Source organism: Macrotis lagotis, chromosome 1, assembly GCF_037893015.1.
Source record: "Macrotis lagotis isolate mMagLag1 chromosome 1, bilby.v1.9.chrom.fasta, whole genome shotgun sequence".
Classification (NCBI taxonomy): Eukaryota; Metazoa; Chordata; class Mammalia; order Peramelemorphia; family Peramelidae; genus Macrotis; species Macrotis lagotis.
In genome coordinates this window covers 828,247,468-828,259,530 of record NC_133658.1, presented here as the reverse complement: position 1 = coordinate 828,259,530, position 12,063 = coordinate 828,247,468, and the positions used below count along the sequence as shown (strand labels likewise).

The following is a 12,063-nucleotide window of genomic DNA, read 5'->3' as shown; positions in this document are numbered from 1 at the left end:
AATAGTTGATAGGGGACTAGAACTCAGAAGTGGAGAGGGGTTAGGTGGCTCTGGAGGAGACAGGCATGCCATGGCATCACTGCTCTGATGTCATGGATTTCTTTCAGAATGAAGGACAAACATCATCAAAACACACAAGTTGGGCAGCTAGATGGCACAGTAGATAGTGCAACAGCCCTGGAGGGGCTTAGGAAGAAGACCTGAGTTCAAATTCGACCTCAAATAATACTTTCCTAGCTGTCTGACCTTGGGGGAGTCACTTAACCCCATTGCCTTGCAAAAAAACCATAATACACACAAACACACACACACACATACACACACAAACACACACACAAATACCCCTCCTTTCAGGTGGAAGAATTAGGAACAAATTAAAATTTAATTTTAAATTAATATGTAATTTTACAGGTTATAGTTCTTTCTGAACTGTACTGCCATTGAGCAATGAGTACTTTGATTATGTAATCTTCTAAAAGTTTTAATTAATATTAACTAAAATTTATCGAAGGACTGAAGTTAAGAAGAATAGCACTAGGGTCTTGTCAACATTGAACTGTCAGTGTATTTATTTAAATTGTTCCTAGTGCAATGATATATTTAGCAAAGTTTTGCAAGATCAGTCAAGCTCCACTCCATAATGCCAAAGACCCATCCTGAGGTCTATTATTCTTTTTCCCAGTGATCTTTTGTGAACTCCATGGGTTCATCTCTCTACAGATGACTCCTAAATTCAAATACCTAGCCCCTCTCTGTTTCTCTTCTAAATTCTACTCCCTTATCAAGTGTCTTGATTGCTAGACATTTTCACTTGGACATATCCAAACTCAATATGGCTCCCTCAAAATGGAAGCCATTATCCCTTCCCTTTTCCTCAATCTCCTTTCTTAATTTTCCTATTTCTCTTGAGGGCACACCTTCCTTCTTGTCACCCAGATTCATTTCAGCATCATCTTCTTTCTCCTTCACTCCTCTCTCCATATCCAATGAGATGCCAAATCTTGACGATTTATTCATTCGTCTTCACCCCCTTCTTTTCATTTATAGTCACTGCTCTAGGTTAGTCTTTCATCTTTTGTCTGAATTATTGCAATAGAGGGGTGGCTGGATGGGCGCAGGGGATAGAGCACCTGGAGTCAGGAGTAGCCAAGTTCAAATCCAACCTCAAACACTTAATAATTACCTAGCTGTGTGGCCCTGGGCAAGCCACTTAATCCCATTGCCTTGCCAAAAAAAAAAACAAACCCTAAAAAAAAAATTATTGCAATAGGCTCTTTACTGATATCCCTACTTCTACACAACTGCTAAACTGATGTTCTTAAGGAACATCTGACTATACTTCTCTCCCACTCAAAGTTTATTGCTTCCAAAATAAAATGCAAAGTCCTGTTGAATTTTTGAATTCCCACCAGTCATTTGATTCTCTCTTCCCAGGCTTTATGTTATTCCCCTCACACCCTACCTTCTGTCCAAGCCAAACTAGCCTATTTTCTATTCTTGGGACACATTCCATAAACACATTCCATCTCCTATTTATGTATTTTTGCAAAGGCTGTGCCCCCTCATGTCCAAATGGTTCACTAAAACTGTCAGATATCTATTTTTCCAGACACTGCTGACTCACTATTCCTCCCCAACCCTGTTTTTGTGAAGATAAATTTTTTTTAATCCTAGTGTTAAGACTAAATCTAAGATCCCTCTGGATCCTTTTGTCCAGTATTAGCTACTCCTCTAAGCACTTTATATCTTTATCCCAGCAAAGGCAAATGGATTATCAATGAGTGTGGAATGTTCCACTTTGGGGAGATGGGTGAAAGAAGAACTAAGGAATGGTGAGAGAGAAGGCTGGACAAAGCCAAATTATACAAAGGCCTTGAATGAAAAGTCTGGACCTGAATGTTAAACTTTCTATCTTAAGCAAGGAAATGACATGATGAAAATCTTAGAAAGTCTCAGTCTTAGAAAGATTGGTGGATGGGTACAGGATGGATAAGGGTTACTTTAATATATGCTCAGTTTTTCATACAGTCATAGCAAATTGTTTTTTAAGATAACAGTTCATTATAATAGCTCTTAAAATTATTACAATAAAGAGGTTGATATTATCTTTCACATTTGTACAAGGCATCTAACTGTCTAGAAGGAAAATGTGACTATATTTTAGATTACTATCTTTTTCAACATTTAAAAAAAAGAGAATACTGTTAGGAAAAATCTTTTTTTATTGTGATGATTTATTAATATATATATATCAATCATTTAATTTAACCCTGAAAAGATCTTTACATACACAAGTATAAAGTTTTGTCTTACAATAAGTGGCTCAAGAAGTGCCATTGTAATAAAGCTAAGGATACAGGTCTGTGTCTTAATGCTCCTAAGAGGTAAGTCATGAAAGTACGAAATAATAAATATATCAATTATGAAAAGCACCGAGACAGCACTTTGGGTGGGAGTCAGAGTCCAAAAGTTCTTATTTAAACATAAGCCTACTAAGAGCAAGACCTGAATGATGCCCCCATAAGACAGTCCAAAGTCATAAAAAATAAAAGTTGGATCAAGAAATAGTGGGAATATGTCCACTTAAAAATAATGCAAAATAAGAAATTTCTGAATTATCTAAACACTGAGTTTTAAAATATGATAATGCCTCCAGAATAGTGTTGATATGTGATTTCCCCTCTTTTATTTCTAATTTCCTTCTTAGTTAGCTTTTCGTATCCCATTCATGTTTTGCTGCTGACATATGAAGGTAAACATAATAGCTAAATTGAATTACTCTATTGTGACTGTTCTTAAACCCTTAAAGCTTGAACCACCGCCTAGTACAGCTACAAGCTATGGCACAGTTTACTATTCAACAGTAAGAACAGGGTTGACACAATTATAATTTTAAAAAATTGACAAATGAGATTTTCTGCGTTATGTATAAAAGCATCCTTTGCATCTTTGGAGGTCCAAAAACTACAGAGATATCTAGAAACAAATTAAAGGGTTTGGATGATGGAGGCAAAACAGGGAGTTCACTCATCAGTGAACTGTTAGCAGAACCAAGTGGGTCAGCAAGAGGACCTAGAACAAGGTTTTCTAGAGGCAGCACTTTTGTTGATGCTCTACTGATATTAAATAACTAAAGCTGATACCCAGGGACTGACAGTTATGTAAAGAGAGTGGCTAGCTAGCCTAGCAGGAGGTATTTTCTGAGTGTGAGGTTGGAAATTCCTTGAGATCTTCACACAAGGGTCCTAGAATGGCTACTAGCAATGATATACAAATGGACCCTACAAATCCCATAAGTTCCTTAGAGAGACTCAAGTATAAATTTGGGGATTCCTCTTAGGTTGACTAAATATAGTCACTGAAGGTTGGTTCTTGGAGTACAAATACTGATCATCCTGTAAAATGTACCTTCTTACTCCATATTCTTGGCTAACCACTGCAGGAAAGCCCCATTCTAACATTAGGCATATGCCCTGAATTTTAAGTTATGCCATTATATGATACATTATACTACTGTAAAACTGAAGTCTAACTATTTTCATTAGTGGTAGCATTTTTTTGGTCTTAGGAAAACCCACTTTTATTTCTCTCATATTTTTCTGAAAAGAACAACCATACCAAGAAGCAGGCTTTTTCTGCATGTTATTAAGTAAATCAGGGCAAACAAAAGTAAAAAATATTGCTGGAACATGGTAGAATGACTTGCTAGTAGTGCACCAGAATTGTTCATTGTTGAAATCTGCTAAAAATGAGGAAAGGGTGGAGGGGTGTGTGTGTGTGTGTGTGGAGGTGTTCTCTAACTTTTCCTTTTTCCACTTCAATGAAAAAAGATAATCAAGTCTACAGGTTCCTGGTTCATGGTTTTCTACAGCAGACTTAAAAATCCCCAGGGTGGTGAATTTCCAAATTTCAAATCACCCTCTAAACATGTCTAAACAACTTCTTAATTCAATTTCAAAATCCAATGTGTTTTAAAAGTAAATGACATAGGTGCATTCTTTAAATGCCAGTCATGAATTCACCACTTAATAAAAAAATTAAAGAACTTACTGTATCAAGTCTTGATATAAGTAAGCCAAATAAAATACCTGATCTGGCTTCTGGAATAGACACAGCCTACAACTGCTTCTAAAATTCCCTCAGAGGAGATGTCTTAACACAGCATCCTCCTGTATCACATTATATTCCAATGGTGTCACACTTCTATCACTGCAGATATGGAATAGTTTAGATATCTCCAAAGGGTCAACATTTGACAAGAACATGAATCCTATTGTGATTCAATCCATTTCAGTCATATTATCAACATAACTATTATCCGAGCTAACCCAGGTTTATTCTCATGAACTAAACTCCCTTCTGTCAAAGCAGTTGAACTAAAGGATTCAGTTAGAAACTCTTATTTTACATTGACCCCAAAAGGATCAACATAAACTTAACATGATTTAATTTTCATGACAGCTTTGATTTTTTTTCCCTTTAGTACCTTTCCATATTAATCCTAAATAAGTTTTCCCAGGACATACTACTTAGGGAAAAACATTAGAAAAGCTGTCCTGTATTGCAGTATTCTACCAAAATTTCTAATTGGATAAGGGTATATTTCATAAGTTGTCTGTCATCCAGCCATTGCATGATGAAAGGATATAGGTTAAAGAATATTACAATTACAAAATATTTAACTCTGGGTCATGAACAAATTTGGATAAAACCGCAAGCCTTCCACTGAATCATCTCGGCAAAGATGGCCCATCTTTTCAGCAAGAAGCAACCTAAAGACAAAGATGAAATGAAAACAAATCATTTATACAATCAATCAATCAATCCACAAGGATTTATTAAATGCTTATCACACTATGCCCTACAGACATGAAGAGGAGAAAGAGGCAGTCCCAATCCTCAAACAGCTTAGACTCCATGTGGGGGAGCTGTATATATCCACAGGGATAGAAGAGAGTGAAATAAGGGGAAGGAGGGCACCAGCAGCTGGGGGAATCAGTAACGGCACCAATTGGAGGAGAAAAAGAAAAGCATTCCTGATAATGAAGAGAGCCAGCTCCAAGGTCCAGAAATGGAAATGGAATGTCTTATATGAAGAAGAGTAAAGATATCAGTTTTGAATGACTTTAGAATATACAAAAAGGAAATGATAAATAAGACTGAAAAGGTAGGCTGGAGTGGGGTTTTTAAAGGTTATAAATGCCACAAGGAGGAGTTTTTATTTGTTCTTAGATCTAATATAGAGGGGTTCAGTGGATAGAGCCCTAGGCTGCAGTCAGGAAGACCAGAGTTCAAATCTGGCCTCAGACATTTACTAGCTGTGTGACCTAGGGCAAGTCACTTATCCTCTGCCTTGATCCACTGGAGAAGGAACTCCAGTATGTTTCTCAAGAAAACCCCCATAGACAACACTGGTATGCTGTGGTCCACAGGGTCTTGGACACAACTAAATAGCTGAACAAGATGTAATTGGGAACTATGACAATGGAAGTTATTAAAAAAGAATAGCAACACAGTCCTAATTGCCCTTAAAGATAATTTCTTTGGCAGCTCTGTGGTGGATGGATGAGAGTGATGAGAGATGGAATCATGGAGAAAAGAGCAATTAGGAAACTACCATAATATCTAGGTGAGAGGTGATAAGGGGGTGGCAAGGTGTTATGTGGATGGTAAGAATGGGACAGATATATGAGATGCTATGGATATAGAGATGGCAAAATTGGGCAATCGAATGGATATATGCAGTGAGAATTGGTTGAGGAGACACTAAAATTGTTATCCTGGGTGACTAGAAGAATCATGCCACCCTTGAAAGTAACAGGATAGTTTGAGATACTTATGGGGCATCCAGTTCAAAGTGTCTAATAGTCAGTGATGTGGGAATGAGAGTTCAAGAGAGAGGAGATATCATCTCCAAAGTTTCCATAATTAAAATCCATGGAAATTAATGAGGTCATCAAGTGAGAGGATATAGGCATAGGAGGGGAAACCTTTTCTCTGCCAAGGGCCATTTGGATATTTATAACATCATTCACCTAAAATATTTGGTCAAATATTTAATTAATTCATCCCTAAAAAGCTCCCAGATTTACTGAATTTCTAGTTCTGCCTGTGGGTGTCATGGCAGCACCAAACCACAAGCCATAGATAGCCCGTGGACTAGACATTTCCCGCCTTGGCATAGAAAAGGAAAAGAAAAAGGCCTGAGGTAGAACTTCAGGGTACCCTCATAGTGACAGGGCATGATATGGATGATGATCCAGGAAAATAATTTAAGGAGTAGTCAATATGGAAAGAAAAGAACCAAGAGAAACAATGTTATGAAAACCCAGAAAAGAGAGTAGCTGGGAGAAGCAGGTGATCAGCTGTGTCAAAATGCTGAAGAAAGATCATGATGGAAGGGGACTAAGAAAAAGTCATCAGATTTGACAATTAAGAGAACACAATGATAAATAGTAACAAAAATGGGCACTACCAATCCAACTATTTTACCTTTCTTTGGCTAAAAGAACAGACATTCCTACAAGTTTGGCAAATTCTTCTGATGTGAGAGATCCCTTTTCTGACACCTATAATAAAGAACACCAAAATAAATGTATTATGAATTTAATTGTAAGGCATAACACTTAGTTCTATGAATCCAATCAAGTAAGAAATTTTAAAACAGAAAAAGTTCGTGAATGTATTACACATATTCAAATAGTAGTAGCAATTGAATTAAATTTTCTTAACCAGTGTTTGACTCTACCTACCTCACAATGTTATGAGGGAAGCATTATATAAAGCTTAAAAAACTATATAAACATGAGGTAATACTATTACAAAGCTGAGGACTCAAAAGAAAAATTTCAAAACTCAACAGTCTAAATTGTACTATCTCTGTAATATATGACAGAAAGTCTGTGAAGTAACATAAAAGGCAAGGTTAAACATTCTGAAAAGGAAGAGGGTAAAGAACTTGATGAATCAACTTATGTTAAAAATATGTATTATGGAAACATCAGAAATCCAGAGATCAGAAGGGAAAGGGATCTTAGTGGATCTTCTAGTACAACTTTCCCTTTCGTAATGAGGCTACTGGAACAAAGAGAAGTTCAATGATTTGCTCAAGGTCACTACATTTAATAAGATCATGAAAATTCAACGAAGGCAATGTGATTTCAAGCATCTTAACTAAGTGACATCATTAGAGAAATCAGCTAAATCACTTGATCTAGGCTTTTGTAGTATTAAGCAAACAGTAAACACCTAGTCTTTTTGCTGAACTGAATTGCTGCAAATTTTTTGACACAGTTGCCTGATGGTTAACGGTATTTGTGCACCCCTATTGACAGAGCTCAATTATGTAATGCTTTGATTAAAAAAATAGAAACACCCAAAGCTAAGCCTCACAGAAAATACACCATGTAACATTAGTCTATTTTTTCACTTAGGGGAAAAAAGTTCTTAATTATGGGTTTGCTTATGCCAAGGCACAAAGGATCTGTGATTTTGCCTGTGTGTGGGAACTTCCAGACCTACCCCAACTCAGATTGAAACCCACCAATGATTTAGTAATAAATCCATCTCAGAAAGCATTAAGTGTGAATATATGCCAAGCATCGAAGAGTAAAATACAAATGTGAGATCATTTCTGACCTTACAAGAGGGATCCAATATGTTAATGGTAAGTAAAAACAGAAACACAGGACAGACATACAACTAGGAGTTGGAGTGAAGGAGAGAGGGAGGGCAGCAACTGAGGGAATTAGGAAGGGCTTCAAGAAGCAGGTGGTACGTCACCTGGGCAGGGCAAGGAGATGTCATCTACCAAGCCAAGCTGCCTTGCGCCTTAAAAACAATTTAAAACATTACAACCTGTATATCTGAAAACAACTTTTTTTTTGTTTTTTTGGTTTTTTGCAAGGCAAATGGGGAAACAACTTTTTTAATATGAAAAATTTCAATAGGAAATCCTGTTCTTCAAGTTTTACACCCAGCATGCTTAGATCATCTCTGCACCCTGTTAAAGGACATCCAGGTCACATACCGTCTCTAAAGCTGAGGCAAGCATTTCCTCCTCATTGTGGGACTGAAGCTCAATAACCATGACACCACTGTCAAAAATTCGGAGTCTGAAAATGAAGGAGGAGAATAAGAGAATAAATCATTTGGACTCTTTGGCAGCTAAGAAACTTCAACAGCTGAAAAATTGTGGGTTTTTTTAATACTCAAGTATAGGAGTGATAGCACAAAAGAAGTAACATTCATAACATAACCCCCCCCCCAAGGAACTATGAGCAAATAGTTGATCAAATAGTGAAATATGGATTACTTCATAACCTCATCTCTTCATATGTTCTTGGTAGAAGAAAAGGGATAATCTGAAGCCTGACAGTCTTTGCAGTAGCAGATGATAAAGAGAATCCTGGTCATTCTCATCTGAGACAAACAAATTGTTTTGCCCTTATGTCCTATACTTCACTGTCAAATTCTTCCCGCCCATCTGCACATCTCGTACCCCACCTATTGTTCTACTAAAGATGGGTACAGGGACAATGAGACATGATAGGACTGATTACATTTTTAACTATGTGTTGAGTCCTGTCATCCTGTTAAAATCTATTACCATCATGTATACTGTGGAGATGACTCTATATTACTATTACCAAAGGTTGTGCCAGAGATCTGAAAGCTCTGTAGAGTTTTAACCACCAAAGCAAGAAAAGCTTCAACTATGAATCTTGCAACAAACTGGTCTGTAACCGTACATGTTGTCCAAGGATTAACTTTTCTAAGAGACACTCATCACAGAGAGTTAACCATTAAGTAATGAATATCCACAGCAACTTAAGAAGACCTCAATTAAAGCATCAAGAGGTTATAACCTGATGTTTGTCCTCCATTCTTGAAGAAGACCACATCAAGGAGTGATGCCATAAGAAGCACATGAATTAGATTTGAGTGAGAAAGATGCTGTGCAAAGTCACCAGCCTCTCTTTCTCCTCCACAGCCATATGAATCAGGATGACTGGAAATAGCTCAGAATGCAGTCAGGATTATGTGACTTGCCCAGAAGAATATACCAAGAAAGTCAAAGATTCTTGTATTGTCATCATGATTACCACATACACTCTTAATGGAAACTCAGGGAGTAAAGGAAAAATATCTCTTTACGGTATGAGTAGCCAATCTTTTAGCTCTTTTGGGCTGCATCACCCAACAAAAACTCACCAAGGGCCACATATAGATTTTAATATCTATATTACCAAAGAATATGATTGGGTTTTAAGGGCTACATGTGGTACCAAGCTTGGACACACCTAATTAGGAGAAGCATTTGGTTCTCCAAACTGGACTCTGTCCAGCTGTTGAAATGGCCAAGTTAAAGCTCTTCCCGTTTACAGTTCATCCTCCATGCAGCTGCCAAAGTGATCTTTCTAAAGAGCCTGCTATCACCCTTCTATTCAATAAACTCCTGGTTTAATGACTCCTGGTCCCTTCCTCCCTTTCTGATCGTCTTAGTTTACTTCTCTTCACAGATTCTATGATCCAGTCTTTTTACTGGATCACACATGTGCTGAACCATGCATAGACCAGTTTTATTGACCTGGCATGTCCTCCTTAATCATCTCCGCCTTCTCACTTCCCTAGTCTCCTTCAACATCCAGCTCCAATTCCCCCTTCAGTGAGATCTTTCCTGGATAAACCAACCCCCTGCACCCATCCCCAGTGCCTTCCCTTCTGAGGACACAGACTAAGTGTTTTTTCTTTCCTTTGAATGCTTAGAACCAGTGTGTAATTAGTGCTAAATAAATGCTCACTGATTGACAAAGAGAAGCTAGGGAGTTTCTGACTCAAAGGGTCAATTCATCCAAGTTCCTGCAAAAGGTCAGTAATAAGCTTTTAATTCCTTTTTTGGTCTCAAGCTTTAAAATATAGTTGTAAAAAGGAAAGCCAAAGACTGTGTATCACTGATAGGATGGATCCAGAAGAATCTTGAAATGCAGTTAAGAGAGGCAGCTGGGTGGTGCAGTGGATAAAGCACCGACCCTGAAGTCAGGAGGACCTGAGTTCAAATCAGGCCTCAGACACTTAATGATTACCTAGCTGTGTGATTGTGGGCAAGTCACTTAACCCCACTGCCTTGCAAAAAAGAAATGCAGTTAGAGCCCTGGAAAGTGAGCTAGGCCCACAGAGAGGCTGCCCACACTGAGAGAAGTCAGCATGGAAAGCATGAGGAGAAAGATCACATGCTCATAAAAAGGGACTGGAAAGCTGGATTATAGTTGAATCTACAAGGAATTATTATTCAAATTAAATACCCATCTTAGGAAATCCCCTTACCTGAGAGGTAATTTCAGTGCTTCCAACATCTTACAAGCATTTACTAAATCCTCTGGTGAAAGTAGCTAGTAAAAAAAAAAAACGCTCTTGTTAATATTATAAAGGACCATTTATGATGTTATTTAAACAAACACAACAAGAGGGACCACAAACAGCAGAGAAGCCTGTAATCTAGAGGCACATTTGTCAGAGATTTCAGGTGATATGACCTAATCAGCTAAAGGGCTATGAGAGTCCCTTGGGAGGAGGTGCTCACTCGGCCCCACCAGCTGGATGCTCAAGCTGTGGATGTGAGGAAATTGAGCCTGGCTTTGTTCTCTCTCGAAGTGAGGGAGGGAACAGAGATATGCTCCTGGTGGTGCCTCCACACAGTTTCCTCTGAGTCAAATGCCAGGAAGTAATTCTTTTAAGGTGCAGTTCAAGTGCCATCTTCTACAGGGATGCCTCTTACTGTCCCCTTAGCTGTTAGCACTCTCCCTACCAAACTACCTTGTACTTAACTTCTTTGTATTTATTCCACAGTGATTATTTCATGTATTGTACTTGTTTCCTCTGTGTTTAGAACAGTACTTAATACATAGCAGGATTTAATAAAATGTGTGAAGATGGAAATTATACGTGATTAAAAAAAAAAGTCGGGGCAGCTAGGTGGTGTAGTGGATAAAGCACCGGCTTTGGAGTCAGGAGTACCTGGGTTCAAATCTGGTCTCAGACACTTAATAATTACCTAGCTGTGTGGCCTTGGGCAAGCCACTTAACCCCATTTGCCTTGCAAAAAAAAACCCTAAAAAAAAAAGTCAAAACATTTACAAGGTGCCCAACAATAGATGGTTCAAACTTAAAAAAAAATCAAGCTTATAGAAGCAAAATCCCTCAATTTGCTGATGAAGTAATTTTCACTGAGCACAAATTAATAATGCTTATAATCTGTCCAAATTGTTTAATTTTTATTTAATTTTAATGGAATTCTATTCAAAGTTTCCAATGCTAAATCATAACATTCAGAGCTGGAAGAAAAACTATAGATCATCTAAGCACAACCAAGTTCTTTTATCTGACCTGGCACTGATCAGGGCTTGGGGATACCAGGACCAAGACAAAAAGAACTGCTACTCACAAGAAGCATAAGTTCCAAGGAACAAGACATGGCTATATACAGCTTAAATATAAGGTAAATATAAAGCAGTTAAATGTCAGAAGGGAGAACACACTAGCAGTTAATGAGGCACCCAACAGGGTCGGTCCAAAGGCACAGAGGTGGGAGAAGGAAAGCCAAGGTGTGGAAGAGCCTGGGAGGGAGGGCCGGTTCAGGCGGGGAAGGCTAATGGAGGAGTTTATGTTTGATCCTGAGGCAGCAGGAAGCTGAAGGTCGAGGAATCAGAGCCAGCAGGGTGGGTGGACCACAAGGATGAGAGATGAGGCAAGGGAGTTGTTTAGAGGTTGCTGCCCCAACTAAGACAGTAGCTCTGTGAATGGAGAGATGTGAATGAGATGAGAGTGTGAAGGCAGAACTGGCCAATGCTATAAAGTTGGGAGACCAGCGGGATGGCTGTACCTTCAAGAAATCAAGGGAGCTTGGAAAAGGGAAGGGTTTTGGGAAAATAAGAATTACAAAATCCAATCATATTTACACCATTCAAACCTTTCCTCATCCTAGATCCTTTTGTGTTGTTAGTAATATGGGGCCTTTGTTTAGGTGGTTGAATTTTTTGAAATGGAAAAGGATGAGAGATATGG

At 38.2% G+C, this 12,063-nt stretch overlaps 1 protein-coding gene across 2 annotated transcripts in view; it reads right to left on the bottom strand.

Annotated features, from left to right (window-relative positions):
* Positions 1-2,199: 2,199 nt before the first annotated feature.
* Positions 2,200-12,063, bottom strand: part of VPS36 (vacuolar protein sorting 36 homolog) — a 46,285-nt gene continuing 36,421 nt past the window's right edge. For both annotated transcript variants that reach the window (XM_074217210.1, XM_074217209.1), the window contains 4 exons: positions 10,327-10,391; positions 8,030-8,114; positions 6,493-6,569; positions 2,200-4,772 (listed from right to left, as the gene is read on the bottom strand). In XM_074217210.1, the coding sequence (XP_074073311.1) occupies positions 4,679-4,772; positions 6,493-6,569; positions 8,030-8,114; positions 10,327-10,391 (321 nt within the window). In that variant the 3' untranslated portion in view covers positions 2,200-4,678. The remainder of the gene's footprint in view (positions 4,773-6,492; positions 6,570-8,029; positions 8,115-10,326; positions 10,392-12,063) is intronic.